Source organism: Meleagris gallopavo, chromosome 32 (assembly GCF_905368555.1).
Source record: "Meleagris gallopavo chromosome 32, MGAL_WU_HG_1.1, whole genome shotgun sequence".
Lineage (NCBI taxonomy): Eukaryota > Metazoa > Chordata > Aves > Galliformes > Phasianidae > Meleagris > Meleagris gallopavo.
Genome location: NC_139436.1, coordinates 409,320 through 434,058, shown reverse-complemented (window position 1 = coordinate 434,058; position 24,739 = coordinate 409,320). Strand labels below are relative to the sequence as shown.

General features: G+C 50.0%; 1 protein-coding gene across 5 annotated transcripts; it reads right to left on the bottom strand.

Moving 5' to 3' along the window:
• Positions 1-601: 601 nt before the first annotated feature.
• MAPK15 (mitogen-activated protein kinase 15) lies at positions 602-23,070 on the bottom strand. Of its 5 annotated transcripts, none has more exons than XM_085214667.1 (13): positions 22,911-23,070; positions 20,740-20,838; positions 20,052-20,081; positions 19,424-19,514; positions 17,916-18,046; positions 17,594-17,757; positions 15,771-15,910; positions 13,822-13,879; positions 11,810-11,947; positions 11,466-11,571; positions 6,853-7,174; positions 5,733-5,884; positions 602-4,309 (listed from the first exon to the last, which is right to left on the bottom strand). In XM_085214667.1, exons 1-13 carry the CDS (start codon positions 22,977-22,979, stop codon positions 4,064-4,066), a joined length of 1,746 nt encoding a protein of 581 aa, XP_085070793.1. In that variant the 5' UTR covers positions 22,980-23,070; the 3' UTR covers positions 602-4,063. The 5 variants fall into 5 exon arrangements, with proteins under 5 accessions (XP_085070793.1, XP_085070792.1, XP_031408802.2 ...); XM_085214666.1 differs by having other exon boundaries at positions 22,942-23,063; XM_031552942.2 differs by having other exon boundaries at positions 5,733-5,881; positions 22,942-23,062.
• Positions 23,071-24,739: the final 1,669 nt, after the last annotated feature.

Genomic DNA, 24,739 nt, shown 5'->3' with positions numbered 1-24,739 from the left:
CGTTAGCATCTTTGGTTCGAGGTCGGAAGTGCTTCGCTCACAGCTCACAGCTCACAGCTTCCTCGGCACCAAGCCTATTGAGCCCAGCCGGCCGTCAGCGGCGGCAGTTAAAGGCCAGCAGCTTCGTGCCGATGTGGTGGGGACAGAAGACGCGGAGGCCGAGACGCAGTCGGACGCGCAGCTCCAGTTTCCTTTTCCCTCAGCTTGGGCCGTTTCCACGCGGCATCTCCTCGGGCCGCCAAACGGGGCTCCGACTTCGCTTTCCTTTGTTTTTCCTGGCTAAGGAGATGGGAGAGGAGAACGATCACGCGTGGAAACAGGCTTCTGGATTTCTTGTTTCCATCTGAGCTGCAAGCTCAGCAAGCCTCCTGAGGCACGCGGCTGATGGATGGAGCTGCTTCGATCCGGAGGTAACTGTGAGGCTGCAGTGTTTCTCGTTGGGCACCGCCTCCCACGGCAGCGGGCTCCGCAGAGTTTGCACAGCTGTAATAAGGCTATTTTCTGCTTATTGCAAAACTTAGGAAATGAAGATATGAAAGAAAATTACCCAATCTCCATTTTACTATGGATGGCGGTAAAAAAAAAAACAAAACTCTAAGAATCAAGGGAGCTTATCACTTTAATATAAGAAACTCAACCTGGAAGTAGATTTGAGAGGAAAAGTAGGGAAGGACCAGTCAAAATTGGGAAAAAAAAAGGCTGAAGTAGCATTCTTCTTAATATTCCATGTTATACAAATGTATTCTATTTCAGAAACAAGCTGTAATCAGTCAGATAGGTGCAAATTGATGAATCAGTGCTGTACACACACGTTTCAGTACTGAATCAGATCCACTGGCTGAGAAGCCCCAAAACGAGCGCAGTGAAGAAGACACCGCCGTCAGACGGCACGGGTCGAGCTCAGCCACGCTCTGTATTTGATGTCCTGCTTATTTGCACGTGTGCACGTACGGTATGTGCGATACACACCGGCCCTGCTTGGGCGATACAAACAGTTCCTTACTTCCCCAGCCTTTCACAAACCTGCTCCAGTATCGCTCTATCGAGACGCTGGGAATGTGGTTATTTCTGCAGGGCAAACATTGTGGAACCCTGCTGTAGTGTTTGGGTCGGCGGGATTTGATCCTGCTCAGCACGGTGTGTTCTGTGTACAGATGTGTTCCTGACCAGAGCTGGAATGGCTCATCCCTTGTGGTCCGTGCAAATATTGCTGACTGAGTCATAGCCATGGAAGGGCTTCGGTTGGAAGGAACCTCACAGATCAGTCACTTCAACCAGCTGCCAGGGCCTGGGTGCACTGTGGTCCTTTTCAACCCAGGCCATTCTAGGATTCTGTGATTCTGTGGATCCCTGTGGCACCCTATGGATCCCTATGGTACCCTATGGATCCCTATGGCACCCTATGGATCCTTATGGCACCCTATGGGTTTCTATGGCACCCTATGGATCCCTATGGCACCGTATGGATCCTAATGGCACCCTATGGGCCCTTATGGCACCCTATGGGTTCCTATGGCACCCTATGGATCCCTATGGTACCCTATGGATCCCTATGGCACCCTATGGATCCTTATGGCACCCTATGGATCCCTATGGCACCGTATGGATCCTTATGGCACCCTATGGATCCCTATGGCACCCTATGGGTCCTTATGGCACCCTATGGGTTCCTATGGCACCCTATGGGTCCTTATGGCACCCTATGGGTTCCTATGGCACCCTATGGATCCCTATGGTACCCTATGGATCCCTATGGCACCCTATGGATCCTTATGGCACCCTATGGGTTCCTATGGCACCCTATGGATCCCTATGGCACCGTATGGATCCTTATGGCACCCTATGGATCCCTATGGCACCCTATGGGTCCTTATGGCACCCTATGGGTTCCTATGGCACCCTATGGATCCCTATGGCACCGTATGGATCCCTATGGCACCGTATGGGTCCTTATGGCACCCTATGGGTTCCTATGGCACCCTATGGATCCCTATGGCACCGTATGGATCCCTATGGCACCGTATGGGTCCTTATGGCACCCTATGGGTTCCTATGGCACCCTATGGATCCCTATGGCACCGTATGGATCCTTATGGCACCCTATGGTTCCTATGGCACCCTATGGGTCCTTATGGCACCCTATGGGTTCCTATGGCACCCTATGGATCCCCCTGGCACCCTATGGATCCCTATGGCACCGTATGGATCCTTATGGCACCCTATGGATCCCTATGGCACCCTATGGGTCCTTATGGCACCCTATGGGTTCCTATGGCACCCTATGGATCCCCCTGGCACCCTATGGATCCCTATGGCATCCTATGGGTCCTTATGGCACCCTATGGGTTCCTATGGCACCCTATGGATCCCTATGGCACCGTATGGATCCCTATGGCACCCTATGGGTCCTTATGGCACCCTATGGGTTCCTATGGCACCGTATGGATCCTTATGGCACCCTATGGTTCCTTTGGCACCCTATGGATCCCTATGGCACCCTTTGGGTTCTCTGGGCAGCCTGCTCTGCTGGTTGGTGACCCTGCACACAGGCGGTTGGAATCAGATGAGCATCGTGGTCCTTTTCAACCCAGGCCATTCTACGTCCTGCTTTCATCCATCAGGACCCCTCAGTCTTTCTCCATAGAGCTGAATAATTCAGCTGGTGATGACAAAAGCCATCCTAAGACTGTTACAAAGGTGGTGCTACAGTCCATCACCTCTCAGCCTGAGACTTGTTCACAGTGAGCATTGGATCATAGAATCACAGAACCGCCGAGGCTGGAAGAGACTGAGATGCTGGTGCTGCCCTTGCAGTGGACTCACAGCCCTGACATAAGCACCAGGCTCCTGCTGCAGCGAATGAGAGCTGGCAGCCTGGGCTACAAGAGTCAGCACGCTGTGTAGGACCCTCCCTGCACAGACCTCTCCCTGCCCTTTGCTGTATCACCTGTTCAGAGATAGCAGGAATTCCCTATTTTATGAATGGGATTTTATATAGCTGCATTTCCAACTCCCTACCAGACTCAGGTGACCAGACTGGATACTAAAAGTAAATGTGTATTTTCTTTTTATTTTAACCACAGACCTTGGTGTCTGGGTACTAAAACACAAAATGGACAAGCTGTCAATGGCAGCACTACTCACATTTTGCAGTTTGTTGCCTGAATCCCCCCTTTAACCATAGTTCCAAAGCTAACAACCCTGCCTTCTCACAAGCGAAGCACAATTTCAGGGAGGGAGACCTATAGAAATTAAATAAGAAGAATGTATAAAGAACCAGCATTTGACCAGTTTCAAAATGCAGTGTGTGTAAAGGACAGTGAAAACTACGGGATGTGACACTGCTGTCCCACTGCTGCCCGGTGGCAGCTTCGCGATGCTGCAGCGACGGCATCTCCTGCTTTCTGAAAGGAAAGCTGCCATCACCTTACTGAACAGACATCCTCTGTGTTCCCCTTCAACAGACTGCAAACAGCCGCTAAACCACGCGCTTCTTCTGTAGTGCAACACGGAAGGTTTGTTGTTGCGGAGCTTATGCTGAGAATCCAGGGTAGTGGAGCACTGAGTACCTGGCAGAGCCCACCGTACTTCAGAGGCTTTTCTACTCGATGGCGCTGAAAGTAATCATCGCTGGTTTTGCTTATTCAGGCTCATTCGCTGGCCCTGAGAGAGTCATATATCAATTAGTGTGACATAAAACGAAGGGCTTCAAGATGAAGATGAGGAGTTCAGCCTTCAGGAAGCAGGCAGTTAATTGTTCTGCTCGAAAAAGGCCTGGGTTGAGGCAGAGCCTCTGAGCAAGGATGCGAATAGCCTGAGGACAGCCGAGTGCGGGAGCACTGCAGCCCTCTGCGATTTCTGCAGCGGTGAAAATAAGGAATACGGACAGAACTCTCGTGGTGTGGGAGCAAACAGCTGGGAAGGTCGGAAGGCGAAAGGATTCATTTCCCTGCTGTTTGTCCCCGGGAAAGCAGAACGATGTTCCTAGCAGTGACCTCCTGCTCAGCTGGGACAACCTCACGTGCCTTTCTTGCTGAGCTCCCGGCTGCTGTTCCCGGCTCCGTCAGGGGGCTGACGAGGCCTGGTTTGATCTCTTCCATATTGGCTCCTCGTGTGCCTGGGAGGAGTTTGGTATCGGAAGACTCTGCAGTGCAGACTGGCAGATGGTTCCGTAGGCCTGAGAATAACTGCCCATGGATGCCTTCGGATCGCCGGCGGCTCCCACGTTGGCAGTAATATGGAACATCTTTTTACTGCACTTCGGAAGGGGGTGGACATCTTTGCTGTGAAATTGAGTATTTCGTGGGTTCTGTGCGAGAAATAAAAGCCGAGGCAGTTAGGAATCTGTAAACAGCTTTCTGAAATACAAATAAGGAACACAGAATTTGCATCACCTGAGTAGTAGAAGGCAGCGTGAATGTTAACTAACCAGCAAACATTAAGGACAGGGCGGTGAAAACGGCAGGAGGGAGAAAGGCTTTAAAATAGGAATGTCAAGTAATGGCACTGGAGCAAAAAGGCCTGTCTGGACAGTGACTACTTCCAAAGGCAGTGAATGCTTTCAATAAATGCACAAAACAGACCGGCGTCCCCCAAAATACCCTCCTGGTTTCTGGCAGTGAAACGGCGCGGTGTGTCTGAGCTGGAAGCTGCAGATGGATGCCAACCCCAGAATAAAGGTTAATCGTGTGCAGCGCAGGTGCTCAGACTGCTCAAATGGCTGAGAACAAGAGTTGCTCGAGCCTGGCTGGATGCTAAGAATGAGCGCAGAGCAAGTTGGAATGTCAGAACTTTTCAGCTCCTGCTGGGGCTGAAGGAGAAAGATGGAAAAGTCGTCATTTCCCAACACACCATCAGTCACGGAGCCGAGGAGCCCATTGCTCTGGCAGTGGCCAGCGTTAGCCTTTCGGGGAACAAACACAAAGCACAGGCTGCGTGCAGCACGATCTCCCTGCCGGGCACTTACAGCGACAGGGCGTGAGTCACAAGTGCCCACAGATCCTTCGAATCACGTTGTTCATATCTTTCACTGAGAAGCTGGTGAGGCTCAGGGGCTGTGGATTCCCTATCCCTGGGGAGCTCCAGGCTGGGCTGCAGGGGGCCGTGGGCAGCCTGAGGGACTGCCTGATTTACGCACTGTGCCGGGGGGCTGGAAATGCTGACCTTAGTGGTCCTTCCAACTCCAGCCATTCTGTGACTCCACAGTTCTCATGAATGCCTGGACTTAAACGTTCCGGGGAAAAGTTCGTGCTTGTAAGCCATCAATCAGCATCAGGCATGTTGGAGGTGTGAGGCTAACGCCACACCTCTGTCCTCAGTGATTGCTTCACACGGGGCTTTAAACTACATTGCCAGACAAAACACTGGGAACGCAGGTATTGCAGCACTGAGGATTAGAACATGAAAGCTCCCATCTGCATCTACTGCACGCTAGAAGTGAGTTATGACGGGTAATTTCCAGACACATTTCAGTTAGCACGCTCTGCAGCACTACAGTAAGGGATACTCACATATTCTCTGCAAGCCCAGCTGCCTTATTAAACTCAGCTACTGGTACATCTGACTGACTCTACGTGCAGGCAATGAAGTCGAATTCCATCTGATGGGCACTCATTAATTAATAACTCTCAGTGACGCCTCTTGCCTCTCACCCAAGTTTCTTTACCGAGTTACAAATGATGATATTTGGTCACTGAACGGTTACCTTTTTTCTGCACAGGACTGCTACTTACGCAGGAAAGGTTCTGTGCGCTTGCAGGAAGCTGAGTATTTGCATTTGCCCACGCAATTTGTCTCCTCTGCTTCCCATTGCTGGCAGTTCTTGCCTGCTGAGGAGGTGGTGCAGAATGGTTCCTGATCACAGCACCAGAATTTGCATCACCTGCTGGAGGAAAAATATGAGAAAAAGTAGGAAAATCATGAGGACAAAGAATGCATTGAGGTAGGACAGAATATAGAGACAGTCAGCCCTGGTCACTTCCCTTCCTCTTACAGGACAAAAGCATTCAGAATGAATCATAGAATCACAGAATCATAGAATGGCCTGGTTGAAAAGGACCACGATGATCACTGAGCTCCAACCCCCTGCTGTGCGCAGGGTCACCACCCAGCAGAGCAGGCTGCCCAGAGAACCCATAGGGTGCCACAGGGATCCATAGGGTGCCACAGGGATCCATAGGGTGCCACAGGGACCCATAGCAGTGCCATAAGGATCCTCAGGGTGCCACAGGGATCCACAGACTGTGCTACGGATGCACAGGTTTCCTTAAGGCACCCTGTGGATCCATAGGTCACCCTTGGGTGCCATAAGGATCCTTAGGGTGAACTAAGAATCCATAGGGTGCGATTGGGATCCATTGGGTGCCATAAGGATCCATAGGGATGCCCTGAGGATGTATGGGGTGCCACAGGGACCCACAGAATCACAGAACCCCAGCACGGCCTGGGTCGCAAAGGCCCACAGCGCTCATCAGTTCCAACCCCTGCTGTGTGCAGGTCGCCAACCAGCAGCCCAGGCTGCCCAGAGCCACATCCAGCCTGGCCTCGGATGCCTGCAGGGATGGGATGAGCATCCACAGCCTCCTTGGGCAACCTGTGCCACTGCCTCACCACCCTCTGCATGAAAAACTGCCTCCTCACATCCAACCCAAACCTCCCCTGGCTCACTTTAAAGCCATTCCCCTTGTCCTGTCACCACCCACCCTCACAAACAGCCGTTCCCCTCCTGTTTATCCGCTCCCTCCAAGCGCTGAGGCCGCAATCAGGTCTCCCTGCAGCCTTTTCTCTTCTCTTCTCTTCTCCCAGCCGAACCAGCCCAGGTCCCTCAGCCTTTCCTCACAGCAGAGCACCCACCTGCGTGATGGCAGTACCTCCTCTGAACAGCAGAGCGTGTTATGGGGTTGTGTATCACACTGATCTGTGATCTGTGACACGAAGATGCTGAGAAGCCTTTGCTCTGGCCGGGTACCTCTGCCAGGACACTGGCTGCACTTCCAGCATCCGTGTGCGGATGTTCTGGCAGAGGTGGTGATGGCATTCCGGGGCTCTTCCTGGTGGTTAAAGTCGCGGGACTGGAATATGGAAAGAATGGTCTGGGGTGAGACTGACCCAGTTCAGTGTCTCCTCTCTGCATTTGCTCCTTTGGATGGCTATTTACTTTCTTTTCGAGGATCATCTACAGAAAAAAGAGAAGCTGGTGAGACTTAAAACAGCTAAGAAGCAAAGCAGAGGAATAAAACACAAAATGTAGGAGACAAACGTGCAAATAAATTAGTTTACAGGATATGAAATAATTATACTTTGAAAATTAATTTGGCATGGGAAAGAAGACAAACATAACATTCTTAGCAGAAAGAAGGAATGGGCTGAAGCATTAAGAGAAAGGATTGACTCAACAGACGATTTTAGTACATCTTGAGGGAGTGCTTCAGGGAGGACATCCACAGCCTCACTGTGCAGCCTGTTCCAGTGCCCCCCATCCTCACAGGAAAGAATTTCTCCCTCATCTCTCGTCTCAGTGCCCCCCTTCCAGCTCGACCCATTTACCAGCATCAGAACCCTTCCAAGTTTTGGGTCTGGGCGCAATCTGCTCTCGCCCTCCTCTGGTCACAGCCGTGCCCAGTTTGACGCATGATGAGAAGCAGTTAAAACTTGTTTCTTACCCTTCAACCGAGACTATGAACGGTCTGCTAACATTTGTAACATCTTTTCTGCCTATGTCCAGTATCCATTTAGTCATTTGCTCATAGCAAAATCTGTTAGCTTCTCTCTCTATCAAAGGCCTCAAATAAATTTTAAGTAGGCTCAATTTTCTTCTTCTTCAAACCAACTTTATTTTTCCTCGCCCTGGGAAGGTGGACGCCTTTAGCAGCCATTCTCGTTGTGCTTTTCCATCTGTAAGCTCCCTTCTCAGTCTTCTCTTCCCACCGCCGCTCTCTCCAGTGCCTGTTTCACTACATTCCAACTCCTACCTCCGTTTTCCAGCTCCTGCTCTTCTCACCATCTTCCTGCTCTGCCCCGTAACGATAGATTGTTCATCCTGAAACGACATCCCCTTTGCTGCCCCTTTTATCTCTTTGAGTTTCTTCACCGTGGCTTTCCTCCCCAGCCTCTCACCGCTGCCCAGCCCACTCCCTTCCATCCCGTCCCCAGTCACATCTCATTTGTCTCTGTCCTTTCTCTTCCTTAGCACTGCTCAGATGTGAGCTTTAGTTTCCTGTGTTGCCTGCAGCCCTTCCTGCCTTCTCTCTCCCGTTTTTACAGATCTCACCCCCTCACCTTATTTCACCCATTCCGTACCCATCTACAGCCAAGCTACTGAGCCAGTTTAGAACCAGCATCAACGCGCGATCCCCATTCCATGCCCTCTTCTCCCTTTCCAGCTCAAGCTCTCATCTCATTTTTCTTATTTTTTAATCCACTCTTTTCCCTCTTTTTTAAACCTACAGGGAAAGTCCAGCTTTTATTTTCCTTTTGATTTTAGCACGTACACCAAAGCTACCAGAACACAGCTTTTCCCTTTTTCCCCGCACAGTCCAAGATCCAGCATCACCTTTTTTTTCCTTTTTTTTTCCCTTGATCATTACATCATTTTCTGATTTTTCAAGTTCTGTTATTTCTGCACATTGGTGTGTCCAGATACGGCTCCTAGGACTTGTGGGATATCCTTATTTCTTCAATACTAAGAGACTCTTCCCATTGCCTAAAGAAACGACAAGGTATCCGTACGGGGCTTATCGAGCTGATTTATCCTTCACTTGCTCTTCCTTCTCTGTTAACAGTTCTGCCACGTGCAGACTAGGAGACAGAGGCTGGAGAGCAGCCCCACAGAAGGGATGTGGGGTTCTGCTTGTCGGCGTCCCCACAGTGGGGAACAGAGGTGCTGATTTCTGCTCTTTCGTGAGGCAGCGGGGCCCAAGGGGATGGCATGGAGCTTTGCTGGATGGGGGTCATGCTGGGGGTTAGGAGAAGGGTGGTGGACGTGGAACAGGCTGCCCAGGACAGGGGCATGGCCTGGGTGCTGGAGCTCGAGGAGTTTGGGACACTGCTCTCAACCACGGGGTTTGGGTGATGTGGAGCCAGGAGATGGAATCAGGGACTGATCCCGGGGGGCAGCTGCCAACTTTTGGAGTATTCTGTGATGCTGCAGTTCTGAAACCTGTCAGTTCTGTGTTTGTGGTGCATCGTGCAACGGCTCTTGACTGCTACTGAACAGTTAACTGTATTTTGCACGTGACAAAAGCTCACGAGCACATCCACAAAGGAGCTCAGAAGAGAATGGAAGGACAGGACCCCAAATAACACTCTGCCAAGCTTCCCCCAGGCCATCAGCCCACCAGATTTCCGTCTGCACAAACAGGAGAGCACAGGGCTGCACCGCGGGAACCCAAGTTAAGGGGGGGCTTCTCCCCCCTTAGGAAGGAGAAGCAAACAGCTGGAATGGGCCCCTCCCAGAGCTGTCCCACAAACCCCACCGACCCCACTACCCGGGTGTGAAACCCAGCCTGATCAGCCACCAGCAGATCTCCAGATCACCTTAAAGGCAGCTGCTACCCAGGAGCTGGCCACATTATGGGGTGTAGGGGAAAAGCAGTTTGGTATCACACAGGACTTACTACAGGATGCTTAAGGAAGGAACCAAAGGCAGGGAAAGAGAGAAGTTTAGGCGATTTGCAGAGAAACAAATGTGGAAAATGAGTGGTTAAAGGTGTTCAAACAGCCAGTCTCACGTAAAAAGCTGGTCTTAAGCTTATCTGCACCTGATCCATGCTAGTTGTTCTGTCTTCTTATTAGTATTTGTTAACTCTTGTGAGAGGGGCTCTTAATTTTGTCTGTATGTATGACCACGGCTCTGAGGGCTCACCTGCCCATTATGCCAGCAACCGTGTGTAGGTGTGCAGGCATAAGGGGCAGCAAAGATGGAGCCCCTCTCGTTAGTGTTGAGCTCCACCTGTCTGGGAGCACAGAGGTGAGTGGGTCCCCACAGCCAGCCCTGGCACTGAGAGCACCCCAGACCAAGGACGTGGGAAATCCAGGCCATCTGTGTGTGCATAATCTGTACCTGCAACTGGAGTTGGGCAGCATTTTCAGGGACTCGTGCCGTAGTGCAGTAACTGGGGGCAATCGTGGAGACATAAAATGGCCTGAGTTGAAAAGGACCACGATGATCACTGAGTTCCAACCCCCTGCTGTGCGCAGGGTCACCAACCGCCTGACCAGGCTGCCCGGAGAACACATAGGGAGCCACAGGGATCCATAGGGCGCCCTAAGAACCCATAGGGCGCCCTAAGAACCCATAGGGTGCCACAGGGATCCACAGGGTGCCATAATCAGAATCATCACAGAATCCCAGCATGGCCTGGGTCGCAAAGGCCCACAGCACTCATCAGTTCCAACCCCCTGCTGTGTGAGGTCGCCAACCAGCAGCCCAGGCTGCCCAGAGCCACATCCGGCCCAGATGGATGGGGCAGACACAGTAAAGAAGAGGTAACAAATTATGAGGCAGAAATCAAAGGTTGATGGAATCAGGCTGTAAATACAATAGCAAGCCTCGGGTAAATTGTGAACCCGGAGTACTTGATCAAGGGGGAAGCGGGAGGAGTTGTTGGTGTTGGGGGACTGGGGATGCAGGGCTGTGATTTGGTTTCAGGTGTGTGCTCCTGTTTGCAGGATGTCCACCACTGCAATTGCAAATCAACACTTCTTCACAGGAGATCCGGTCTCCAAAAAATCATTTATTTCTCACACTACTGGCAGGACCTGAGGAGGCACAGCGGCAGTCGCCTCATCTCTCAGGTTGATGGATCCAGAGCATTTTGTTCTAACGGGTCTGGGGCCCCAGTACAAGAAGGACAGGGAGCTGCTGGAGAGGGTCCAGAGGAGCAGAGATGAGCAGGGGCTGCAGCACCTCCCTACTGAGACAGGCTGAGGGAGCTGGGCTGTTCAGCATGGAGGAGAGAAGCTGCGGGGTGACCTCAGTGCAGCCTGCGGGACCTCAAGGGAGCCTGCAGACAGGAGGGGATCAGCTCTTGGAAAGGGGAGAGAACAGCAGGACAGGGAATGGTTGGAAGGTGAGGGAGGGCAGATTTCAGTTGGATGTCAGGGGAAGTTGTTTGGTGTGAGAGCGGGGAGGTGCTGGACCAGCTGCCAGAGAGGCTGTGGATCCCCGTCCATCCCTGGAGGTGTTCAAGGCCAGCAAGGATGGGGCCCTGGGCAGCCTGGGCTGCTGTGAGATGGGGAGGTTGGTGGCCCTGCCTGTGGGGGGTTGGAGCTTCGTGATCCTTGGGGTCCCTTCCAACCCAGGCCATTCTGTGATTCTGTGTGAATGATATGAAACACCACACTGTCACTGTAAGAATGTCAGAAAAGCCCAAGGGAAGGCAAATAGGAGAAAATGGCAGAATTCAGTCAGTCCAAGAATGACAGATACTTGGGGGTTAAGGCTTCAGAAAACAGGGCAAAAGTACCTCATACAACTTGTTCCGATATTCTGCCACGGACAGCTGAGTGTCATCACCTAAAGGAAGGATCACATCACGACCCAGCGAGGGCTCCCTGGCAGGGCAATGAAACCTAGGAAGGTGGCAACACGGCGTAAGGCACTAAGACTAAACCAGCTCCACAGATTAGTGTTATGCTAAATTAACTATTGCTAGATCATCTAGCGTGACCTCTAGAGTAAGCAGGCTTAGAGAGGGTTAGGAATTAACTTTTTTGCTCTTTCTACAACTAGCATAAAGGCAGCTCATGCTAAAAGCGGCTTTATAACATCTGAGCAGAATGCAGGGATGGGCACATTGGCACTGCTCACCTTTTTACATACGGATGCTGGAGGGCCTCCTCTGCCGTCAGTCGTTTATCAGGGTTAAACACTAAAAGCTTCTTCAGAAGATCTAAGGCAGGCAAAGGAGTAGAGGATGGTAGAATCTCCTCAAACGTTACCCGCTGCCTACGAGTTAGGAAACAATTAGATAAGCTCACATCATCTATTTCACAGTCCTCAGGGTCCCGGGAGTTGGAAGCGACCTCTGAGGGCTCTGTTCCTTCGTTGCCCCTTCCTTGTTGTAGAGGGGATTACACTGAAGGTCAGGACTCTGCTTTGGCCACAGCATCCATCTGCCCTCAGATCCAGAGATCCTCTCGTCCCCGAGGCACAGCACAGTGCAACAAGTTCTCTCTGTGGCACAGACGAGGCAACTTTTGGCTTTCATCGCTTCAGCAGGAAGTCGTGCTAGCTTGGGTGTGAAGTCCCACACGACTGGAGGTGAAATTCACTCCAGGTATTTGCCCAAATTCCCTCACACTCCTCACGCCTGGTGACTCCAGCATCTCTGGGCACATCCCAGATGGATGTTTGTCCTTCGGGAAGCCAGAAGGACGCCCTGGGAGGCCAGCTGAAGAAGCCATCGTAAAAAGGCATGCACTGTTCACATGAGCAGCAGGAGACCTGACGGAGATCACGGTCTGAGCCCTCACCTAGCCCTCTAAACATCAGGCTTCTCAGTGAGCATCCAGAGAATCCACACAGCTCATGGCGAGGAGGACGGTACTGCCAAGTCCCTCGTGAGGAGGGATGCCCAGACCACGGCAGATATGAGTACAAAGTAATCAGAAACTGGGACGTAACTCGCTATGGCCTTAGGCTCGTGCAGAGTGTTGCATTTCCTAATATTTACTATTAGGTATGTAATCATTGACTTAAGCAGAATTATGTTGTGGTCTGTGTGAATAACAGGAGAATTCAACAGAACCATGAGGGATACAACGAAAAAACCTAAAAATCACAGTGAGTCATGAAACAGCTGGAGTGAAGCTGTCAGCCTAAATAGATTCAGGTTCTCCATGTGTGAACCCATGGTATTACATAGGTCATGTAATAAGAAATATTACATGAGTAATATTAAGTAAGTAATAAGCAAGTTGTAATGACTCCTATTTACTTCCATGGGAACTACAGCAGTTACAAAGAGCACAGTAACACTTTGAGAGAGCAAATTCTCAGCTACGGAACATAATCTTTAAACACAGTCACCACAGCTATGCAATTTGCCACTTCTATCTACATTTCCATGTCAGACACCATTTTGTCAGACTGCCATCTGTCACACGACAACAAAACATAATGGAATATTGGTGGGAACCTTCAGCCTCTACTGCCATACCACCAACATCCACCTCTGATGCTCTGGGCCTACATGATAAAATAAGCCCCCATAGATACCCAAACAACTCAGGATAGTAACATTTCTAATTTGGAGAAAGTGCACATGGCAACAGTTTGCAATCATAGAATAGCCTGGATCATTGAGTTCCAACCCCCTGCTGTGTGCAGGGTCACCAACCAGCAGACCAGGCTGCCCAGAGAACACATAGGGTGCCATAAGAACCCATGGGGTGCCATAGGGATCCATAGGGTGCCATAGAGATCCATAGGGTGACATAAGGATCCACAGGGTGTCATAGGGATCCACAGGGAGCCATAGAGATCCACAGGGAGCCATAGGGATCCACAGGGAACCATAAGAACCCATGGGGTGCCATCATCATAGAATCAACATAGAATCATCCCAGCACGGCCTGGGCTGCCAAGGCCCGCAGCGCTCATCAGTTCCAAGCCCTGCTGTGTGCAGGTCGCCAACCAGCAGCCCAGGCTGCCCAGAGCCACATCCAGCCTGGCCTCGGATGCCTGCAGGGATGGGATGAGCATCCACAGCCTCCTTGGGCAACCTGTGCCAGCACTGGAAGGTGAACACTGGGATAATTTTTGTGCACGCTAAGCAGCAGTTGTTGACATCTGAGACGCATGTAACACTCAGAGCTTACCGGGAACTCATGCCGTCAATAATCGAGGCCCTGTAGTCTGATTGCATAGCCATAATATCTGCAATAACAAAAGTACAGTCAACGATTAGCAGAGCTTTGTAGTTTATGCAGGAAAGCAAATACATGGCATTAAAATGTCATAGCCTAATAAATGTCATAGAAAATTATTCTAATAGAGATCAGAAGGAAATCTTGTGGAGTGGGGACAGAATATTTACTTACACATTTTCTAATAATGTTCAGTTTCTATTTACATTCTCATGGGTTTCATAAACATGTGCTCTTATACTCCATACTTGGAAGCACCAAGACGTGTGAGGCAAAATGACCTGCTGCAAATCACTGCTTTGCACGGAGGATGAGAGATACTGGCTGTTTGCTACTGCACTTCTGGGTTCTTTTTGACTGATGACAGTGAGCTGTTTTCTGGACGTACCTGTCAGACCCTTTAAGTCAAGAGTTGCAATGGAATAGTCTTTTTTTTTCAAAATCTTGCTTCTTAGTTCCCTACAATCTCATGGAAAAGCTGCTGCTCACAGTTCAGTTTTCCTTGTTTGAAAAGTTACATCCTTCCCAATTTGAAGGATGGACTGTTGGATGGATTAGGAATTGGCTGGCTGGACGCAGCCAAAGGGCTGTGATTGATGGTTCTGTGTCGGGGTGGAGGCTGCTCACAAGTTTGTGTCCCTCAGGGGTCGGTCCTGGGAGCAGTGCTCTTCAACATCTCCATCAGTGACAGACGATGGCATCGAGTGCAGCCTCAGGGAGTTTGTGGGTGACACCAAGCTGAGTGCTGCAGTCCATACACTGAAGGGAGGGACCTGGACAGGCTGGAGAAGCGAAACCTAATGAGGTTCAGCAAGGCCAAGCGCTGGGTGCTGCGCTGGGTCGGGGCAAACCCAGGTATTGATACAGACTGGGCAAAGAACCCCATGAGAGCAGCCCTGGGGAGAAGGACTTGGGGTCCTGCTGGATGAGAAGCTGGACGTGAGCAGAGAGCTGGAGCAGCTCTGCAGTGAGGAAAGGCTAAGGGAACTGGGCTGGTTCAGCTGGGAGAAGAGAAGAGAAGAGAAGAGAAGAGAAGAGAAGAGAAGAGAAGAGAAGAGAAGAGAAGAGAAGAGAAGAGAAGAGAAGAGAAGAGAAGAGAAGAGAAGAGAAGAGAAGAGAAGAGAAGAGAAGAGAAGAGAAGAGAAGAGAAGAGAGAAAAGAGAAGAGAAGAGAAGAGAAGAGAAGAGAAGAGAAGAGAGAGAAGAGAAGAGAAGAGAAGAGAAGAGAAGAGAAGGCTGCAGGGAGACCTGATTGCGGCCTTCAGTGCTTGGAGGGAGCGGATAAACAGGAGGGGAACGGCTGTTTGTGAGGGTGGGTGGTGACAGGACAAGGGGAATGGCTTTAAAGTGAGCCAGGGGAGGTTTGGGTTGGATGTGAGGAGGCAGTTTTTCATGCAGAGGGTGGTGAGGCAGTGGCACAGGTTGCCCAAGGAGGCTGTGGATGCTCATCCCATCCCTGCAGGCATCCGAGGCCAGGCTGGATGTGGCTCTGGGCAGCCTGGGCTGCTGGTTGGCGACCTGCACACAGCAGGGCTTGGAACTGATGAGCGCTGTGGGCCTTTGCGACCCAGGCCATGCTGGGATTAATTCTATTATTTAGATTTCCAGACCAAAATTACAATTTACTACGAGTACACAAGTCCATCTGAGGTATGATACTCTGTTTTAAACCTTCACCATCTTATAAAAGTGAAAAATGTTTTGAAGGTTTTGTTCTTCCTTCTCATCTAGTCAAGTACAGGTCTGTTTTATTATAAAATTAGCATTTCTCAATTAAGTTTTCCTTCCTTGGGAAGATGTGAGAAGATCTAATGGATATCTTCTTTCTGATCCAGATGGGCTGCTTTCTTTCACTCTTTTCATCTCTTCTTTAAGTAACCTCCTCATAGGAAGAAGTCTTACCTTCTGAGGATGGGGCAGGAATGACCCTCAAGATCTGCTCTATTTGATTGATGGTTGATGTTCCAGGAAAAAGAGGTTTTCCAAGAAGCAGCTCGCCCAGAATGCAGCCAATGCTCCACATGTCTACCCCTTTAGTGTAGCTACAAAGAAGAACAGAACAGAGTTTGGACTATTTTTTTAGTACCTGGCATTCATATAATCTATTTTGTCTTATTTTGCAATAAAATTAAGTTCTGTTATTCCACATAAAACCAGAGGAGGAAATATATTACAGGTGGGTTTCAGAACAAGGCAATATCTACTTGCCACATTACCAACAGTGAAGATACAAAGCTGCTGCTTAGAAACAACCGATAGGTGTAATATGATTTTTCAGGGCATAATGCAGCTAGAAAATAGTTACCATTATTTAAACACAATCAGTGGCAAACAGTGGATAAATCACAGACAGGTTTGCATTGGAACAGACCTTAAAGAGGAACCAGTTCCACCCCCCTGCAATGTGCAGGGACTTCCCATTAGACCAGACTGCTCAGAGCCTCATCCAGTGCCTTGAGCAGCTCCAGGGACGGGACTTCCTCACCTTTTCTGGGCAAACCGATCCAGTGCCTACAGTGCCTACCCACTTTTACATCCTACTGAACTCTACCTCCTTTCACTACCCCTTCTCCTATCACTACGTGCCCTTCTAAAAAGTTCCTTCCCAGTTTTCCTATAGCCCTCCTTTAAATACTAAGAAGGTATAAAGTCTCCCTGGAGTCTTTTCACTTCCCAGCTCTCAGCCTGTCTTCATAGGAGAGGTGCTGCAGCCTCTGAGCATCCTTATGGCCTCCTCTGGACTCACTCCAACAGATCAAAACGACAGTCTGCAAAACATCCAGATTTCAGATTCGGAGTATAAACCCCACATGTATTTTCCATTGGGAAGCATCATCTAGTACTGGAAATCTTCCTTAGGCAAAAGAAAAATAAGCCAAAGCTTTCAGCTCCATCAGCAAAGAAAAGCAACGTACTTGAAAAGATGAGCAGGGGCTGCAGCACCTCCCTACTGAGACAGGCTGAGGGAGCTGGGCTGTTCAGCCTGGAGGAGAGAAGCTGCGGGGTGACCTCAGTGCAGCCTGCGGGACCTCAAGGGAGCCTGCAGACAGGAGGGGATCAGCTCTTGGAAAGGGGAGAAACAGCAGGACAGGGAATGGTTGGAAGGTGAGGGAGGGCAGATTTCAGTTGGATGTCAGGGGAAGTTGTTTGGTGTGAGAGCGGGGAGGTGCTGGAACAGCTGCCAGAGAGGCTGTGGATCCCCGTCCATCCCTGGAGGTGTTCAAGGCCAGCAAGGATGGGGCCCTGGGCAGCCTGGGCTGCTGTGAGATGGGAGGTTGGTGGCCCTGCCTGTGGGGGGTTGGAGCTTCGTGATCCTTGGGGTCCCTTCCAACCCGGGCCTTTCTGTGATTCTGTGAAAAGTAGCAAATTGAGGAAAAAAACTGCCTCCCTGAGTCCTTAAAGCCAAATTCTGAATAAGGGGACAGAGGTACTCTACAAAATTTTGCAATGAATCAGATTTAAGGAGAGAAAAAGTAGGTCTGGAGGGAGAAAAGATGATAAACAGATGAGCTGATATTGTAGGAAAGTGGTCCATCTAAGAAGCCAGGAAGGAAACGTACATGTAACGAGGGGAGTGTAAATGCGTGTTGAGAAAATGGACCGCTGACGTCCCAGTGCACCCAGAGACATCCAAAATGAAAAGATTTAAGACTTCTCAATCAAAAACTTTCCCCGGCAGCGAAGGAGTTGCGTAGTGCCGCCCTTTGCTCACAGCACGCCGTTACCTCCGGGAGGAGAGCAGGATCTCAGGGGCTCGGTACCAGCGCGTGGCCACGTACTCTGTTAAGGCAGGGCTGCTTTGTTCTTCGTCCACCTGACACAAAGACCGGGCCAGCCCAAAATCACAGAGCTTCACAAAGCAGTCTGCATCCAGCAAGATATTCGAAGGCTGAATTGAAGAAAGGAAAATGAATAAGCTCTTCACACTCTGAGTGGCAGAAGGTCACAATCTATGTTCTTCTACCAGCCGTGTTCTTTTCATACATTTCCAGTTAGTGTTTAACAGAAAGCCTGAGTGAAAGATAAGGAGTAGGAACTGAAACGTACCTTCTGATCCCTGTGAATAACATTTCCTGAATGGATGAACTTAGTGGCTTTCAGGAGTTGATAGAGAATGTAAGACTTGTGGATGTCTTTCAGTACATTCCCCTTCTTAATCACAGCATGCAAATCTGTCTCTGTAATGCACAGCAGGAAAAGATTACCGAGCTGCAAATGTAAGTTGCTCCAAACCAGGTCAGGATGGACCACTTTACAGACTGCAACCTTTGCAGTGAGCTCTGAGTGGAGGTTAACACTTTAATCACTGATCGCATGGCGATAGAATCACAGAATCACAGACTGTGGAAGGGACCCGTAAGGATCATCAAGGGCAACTCCTGGCTCCACACCACCCAAAAATCACAGTCTGTCTGAGGGCTCTGCTCAAACACTTCTGTAACACCCATAGGCTCGCTGCCAGGAACCCTGCCGCTGGGGGGCTGTTCCAGTGCCAGACACTCCCACTAAAGAACCTTTACCCACTTGACCCTCCCCCACCATGCTGCTCCTTCGGGTCCCAATGGAGTCAGATCAGTGCTTCCCCTCCTAAAGAAGCTGTGGGTCACCATGAGGGAGACCTGATTGCGGCCTTCAGTGCTTGGAGGGAGCGGATAAACAGGAGGGGAACGGCTGTTTGTGAGGGTGGGTGGTGACAGGACAAGGGGAATGGCTTTAAAGTGAGCCAGGGGAGGTTTGGGTTGGATGTGAGGAGGCAGTTTTTCATGCAGAGGGTGGTGAGGCAGTGGCACAGGTTGCCCAAGGAGGCTGTGGATGCTCATCCCATCCCTGCAGGCATCCGAGGCCAGGCTGGATGTGGCTCTGGGCAGCCTGGGCTGCTGGTTGGCGACCTGCACACAGCAGGGGTTGGAACTGATGAGCGCTGTGCTCCTTTGCGACCCGGGCCATGCTGGGATTCTGTGATCATTATGGCACCCTACGGGTTCTTGTGGCACCCTATGGATCCCCATGGCACCCTATGGGTTCTCTGGGCAGCCTGGTCTGGTGCTTGGCAACCCTGCCCACAGCAGGAGGGTTGAAACTAAATGACCATTGTGGTCCTTTTCAACCCAAGCCATTCTATAATCTATGATTCTATACCTTCCAGTCCCACATCCTAGTCACTTACAAAAATATTAGAGATAACAGCCACTAAAATGGAACCTGTCACCCACCAGTGACTGGAATCAGCCTGAGTCCGAGCCTGCAGTCTCTATTGTCACTACATTATCTATTGCTTGCAGATTATGCTACAGTAATTGTTCCATTATTACACAATTTTCTTACAGTAGAATTATATACAGTCTCTTCTATATGCAACTCTGCCATCTCTTCTATCTCTGTAAGTCTTCTGATTTGATGCTCACTGCCTTCCTTCATTCCAACCCAACACTTCTCTCATCATTATTACTCCCTCCAAAGTTTCACTGCTGTTCCCATCTAATCACAACAGGGAAGGAAGAAAGATAACTCGCAAGACAGGGTATGTTTAAAGAGCCAACACGGCGCTCAGTCACCCATAGACTCAAAAATGAGGTAGATGTCCTTGTTGTTCTCAGCTCGGATAACATCAAGCAGCTTGATGATATTTGGATGCTCTCCAAATTCCTGCAGAGGGAAGAGAGACCCAGCAGTCAAAGTCGAGTGCCTTACTTGTGAATCACACAAGAGGAGGGTAATTATTTCCTTCTGTATTATTCTCTAGAACAAACAGTAATGCACAGCTTCCTTCATTAAGCTTCTACTGAAATATCAAATGTATTTAATCCTTCTCCACAGTCTGGAACCAGTCCATTATTCTAAAGCTCTGTTTAAGGTATTGATACTGCAAATGCTGCTGTGTTATGTGTGAGTAAAATTCAGTCACAGCACTGGAACGGGCTGCCCGAGGAGGCTGTGGATGCCACATCCCTGCAGGCATTCCTGGCCAGGCTGGAAGTGGCTCTGGGCAGATGAATCAGACTGTCTCTTCACTGCATTTGGGTCACTGTGTTTTCTAATGACTGCTTTGCAAGGCAGCGAAAAAACAAAAAAAGTGAAAGGTCATGTCAGTACTGAACACTGCATTTTGAAAAAGAACGAGAAGAAAATATGTGAACATCAGAGAGAACTGAAAGCCAAAGAGCATTGGGAAATGGACCTTACCCGTAGGAACATAATCTCACGAAATGTTCTCTAGAAAGAAACAAAAAACCATTATCACATTAGCAGAATGACAGAGGAGAGCATGGACTTCCTATGGGAAAGTTAAACCCATTTCTAAGGTAGAGGAAAACTTCATGTAGTAGACAGGCTTGGGAAAAGAACCAGCTGCTCCGTTAGGTAAGTATAGGTGTGCTCCAGATTCAGATACCATAGGACATCATATCCTCCATCCAGGTAGGTTTAGGTTGGATGTCAGGAGGAACTTGTGTGCAGAAAGGGCTGTGAAGCACTGCCATGGGCTGCCCAGGGAGGCGGTTGGGTCAGCATCCCTGGAGGTGTTGAACAACCGTCTGGAGGTGGTGCTCAGGGCCGTGATTTAGCAGAGGGCTGTTAGAGTTGGGCTGGGATGGCTGGGCTGTGCTTGGGCTCGGTGATCTTTCAGGTCTTTTCCAACTGGGCACTTCTGTGACTCTATGCCTTTATGAACACATTTTATCCTCAGTGACTTTAAACAATAGTCTGCAGATGTTACAAAACACAAAGCCCATCATTTATTGCTTCTTCTTATCCTAATGGAGCTGCAGACTGCACAAATTGCCAGGTGACAAGCAACTTATACTGACACCAATAAGAAAAATATCTCTGAATTCCCACCGTAGCCCTCAGGATGTTATAAATGGTCTCTTACCTGAGCATCTGTTCTGTTCCTGAAAGCATCAAAAATCTTTTTAACTGCAACAATTTCTCCTGTCCTGCGATTAATTGCTTTCCACACAATGCCGTAAGCCTGGAGGGGGAAAGGACAGGTGAGTGGAACACTGCAGCATCCCAGCTGAATTCAGACCTTCAGCGTGGGAATTCAGTAGAGAAACTCAACAACTACCTACAAGAAAGAGGAATTAGTCCAATAATCCATGCTTTGTTCATTGGAGGACTGAGAACATCCATACTGACTCTGACCAAAGGACCTGAACCCATGTTTGACAGGACAAGGGGAATGGCTTTAAAGTGAGCCAGGGGAGGTTTGGGTTGGATGTGAGGAGGCAGTTTTTCATGCAGAGGGTGGTGAGGCAGTGGCACAGGTTGCCCAAGGAGGCTGTGGATGCTCATCCCATCCCTGCAGGCATCCGAGGCCAGGCTGGATGTGGCTCTGGGCAGCCTGGGCTGCTGGTTGGCGACCTGCACACAGCAGGGGTTGGAACTGATGAGCGCTGTGGGCCTTTGCGACCCGGGCCGTGCTGGGGTTCTGTGATTATGGCTCTTTATGGGTCCCTATGGCACTCTGTGGATCTCTATGACACCCTATGGGTTCTTATGGCAACCTGTGGGTCCCTATGGCACACTATGGATCCCTATGGCACCCTATGGATCCTATGGCACCTTCTGGATCCTTATGGCACCCTAGGGATCCCCGTGGCACATTATGGGTTCTTATGGCACCCTATGGGTTCTCTGGGCAGCCTGGTCTGGTGGTTGGTGACCTGCACACAGCAGGGGGTTGGAACTCAGTGATCATTGCGATCCTTTCCAACCCAGGCCTCTCTATGGTTCTTTGCTTCTATGTTCCTGGTTCATAAACATTCTTGGGAAGTGCCCCTGAATGCCATTACCTCTTCTCTAAGCATGAAAACCACTCAGCAAACACAGGAACTGTTTTACTTTGTGCAGACATTTAAACATTAACACGAAAGCAATGACACCGCTGTGCAGCCATAAAGCACTCCTTAGAATGCGGAAAGATTCAAATCTGTGACCAGAAATAAGAAAGTTGGATCTGTCCCACACGGCAGACCAAGTAATGAGCATCTGCAAGGATCACATTAATTAAGAGCCATCCAGAACAGCCAAAATTCAGGTTAAATTCCCAGCTCCATAGTGTCACAGAATGGCCCAGGTTGAAAAAGCCCACGATGCTCATTTGGTTCCAACCCCCTGCTATGTGCAGGGTCACCAAACAGCAGAGCAGGCTGCCCACGGAACCCAAAGGGTGCCATAGGGGTCATAAAGTGCCATAAGGATCCATAGGATGCCATAGGGATCCACTGTGTGCCATAGGGACCTATAGCAGTGCCATAAGGACGCACAGGGTTCCACAGGGATCCATAGCAGTGCCATAAGGATCCACAGGGTGCCTCAGGGATCCTTAGGGTGCCACAGGGATCCACAGGGTGCACAGGGATCCATAGCAGTGCCATAAGGACCCACAGGGATCCATAGGGTGCCATAAGGACACACAGCAGTGCCATAAGGACCCATAGGGATCCACATGTGCCACAGGGATCCACAGGGTGCCATAGGGACCCACAGCAGTGCCAGAGGGATCCATAGGGTGCTGTAGGGACCCATAGCAGTACCATAGGGACCCATAGCAGTGCCATAGGGATCCATAGGGTGCCGTAGGGACCCATAGCAGTGCCATAGGGACCCATAGCAGTGCCATAGGGATCCATAGGGTGCCGTAGGGACCCATAGCAGTGCCATAGGGACCCATAGCAGTGCCATAGGGATCCATAGGGTGCCGTAGGGACCCATAGCAGTGCCATAGGGACCCATAGCAGTGCCATAGGGACCCATAGCAGTGCCAGAGGGATCCATAGGGTGCCGTAGGGACCCATAGCAGTGCCATAGGGACCCATAGCAGTGCCATAGGGATCCATAGGGTGCCGTAGGGACCCATAGCAGTGCCATAGGGACCCATAGGGTGCCGTGGGGACCCATAGCAGCCACAGGCCCACAGTAGCAGCAGTTATCGAGCTGTTACCTCTGATTTTCCCCCTTCCGCTCAGTTTAAGCAGCACGGACGGAACCACGACCGGAGGCAAAGACCCGAAGCGGCTCCCCGCCCCCCCATCCGCTCACCCCCTTTCCCAGCCGCCTCTTCATTTCGTACTTCCCCGCCACGGCCGCGTCCAGCTCCGCTTCGCTCATTGCGGCGCCTCTCCGTCGCCGTGGAAACGGACGCGCCGCGCATGCGCACAGGGCGACACGGCCGTGCTGAGGGCGGTGCGCTTTGCGCCGGGATCAGCGGGAGCGCTGTGACGTCATCAAAGCGCGCGGTGTTCAGTGCTTCGCTTTATTCTTTTTCTTTCTTCCCCCCTTCCCTCCTTTCCTTCCTCTTCTCCCCCTTTCTTCTTTTTCTTCCCCCCTTCCTTCCCTCCTTCCTTGTTGTTGTTTCTGCATTAGGTATTAGAAAGGGGGAATTGATCTGAAGAAGAAGAGCACAACGTGCTTGTGCTTTGTGACTTGTCCTCGGGAATAGCTGACGTGAAAAAGTAGAAACACCACGTGTTGGTAACATGGGGTGCAGTTGCTGAATTGTGTGATTAATTCTTGCTTGCAAAACTGCAACAGTTTTTAAATGTTCCAAATAGTATAGGTATAGTATTATGGACCAGAAAGCATTTAGGGCTGTTCTGTTTGGATAAGAGACCCTCAGCAAAAGAACAGACTTAACAAACATCAAAGCAGCCAGGGCCTCTACATAAGGCTGGCTTGCCTCACTCTGTGGGTAGGCTGGGATGCAACAGGCAGGCTTCAAGATGCTCCCCCCTGTCCTCCTTCCAAGCTTACCTCTATGCAAGGCCAAGCAGATGTCCAGAAACAACGACCGAGTGTTGAGTGAGCGAGTGTGAGAACTGAACTAATTAGTGATATATGCTTAGCTAGCAAAAAATTATGGTTAGCCAGTATCTGTGTGTTCAATTGAGCGTCAGGAAGGTTGTGAACCTGCAGTACTCAGCCAATGAGGAACCAGGGGAGAAAGAGAGAAGCGTCGAGTAATAGGGCATAAAAGATGTAACACTGTTTTCTGCAAGCTCTCCTGCTTGCAGGAGGCCCAACATTGCAATTGTGAATAAAATCTGCTTTATCAGAGATATCGCCCTGATAAATTATTTTGATATTTCCAACACTCCTTCCTTCCCTTCCTCCCTTCCTCCCTTCCTTCCTCCCCCTTCCTTCCTTTCTCACCCTCCCCCCCTTCCTTCCTTCCTTCCTTTCTCTAGCAGCTGTTAATATGAATGCCTGTAATGCACCTCTGTCCCTCCTACCCACTACTCTGGCAGACACTGATCCATAACATCCATGCTGACAAGCTGATCTAAGCGTAGACCAGATCATCACTAAACGACTGCTTGTGACATTTGGCTTTGTCTCAGTGTGTGCCATGCCCAGGTCACCTCTAGCAGCCTTTTAATACAATGCACGTACTTGGTTAAGAATTGACTGAACAGAAAATCATCTTGTCTGACCAGAAAACAATGACAGGATGAACAATTTCGTGCTCGTGCTTCTTGGAGGTTCAGAAACTCATTTATTTGATTTATTAGTCTCAATCTCAGTTAACTTGTATTTCTGCTATTCGTAAGACGGTTACACAGACTGATAAGTCAGCTGCTGGAAACAAACAGATGTCAGTGACTGGAAGAGCAGCTGAGGTCACTGACTGCAGTGGTTTACCCAGGAGTCGGTTCAGGGATGACTGCTGTTTGGCTTCTACATTGATTACCTGAATAAAGGGCTGGGCTGCAATCTCTGTAAGTTTGCAGAGGATACAAAACAGGAAGGAGTGGTTTTACAGCAGATGGTTGTGCTGCCCTTGGGGGGCTGTGGCAGGCTGGAGAAATTGGCCTTCAGGATTCTCATGCAGCTCAGTGCTGAAAAACGTGAAGCCTTGCACTAAGGGATCA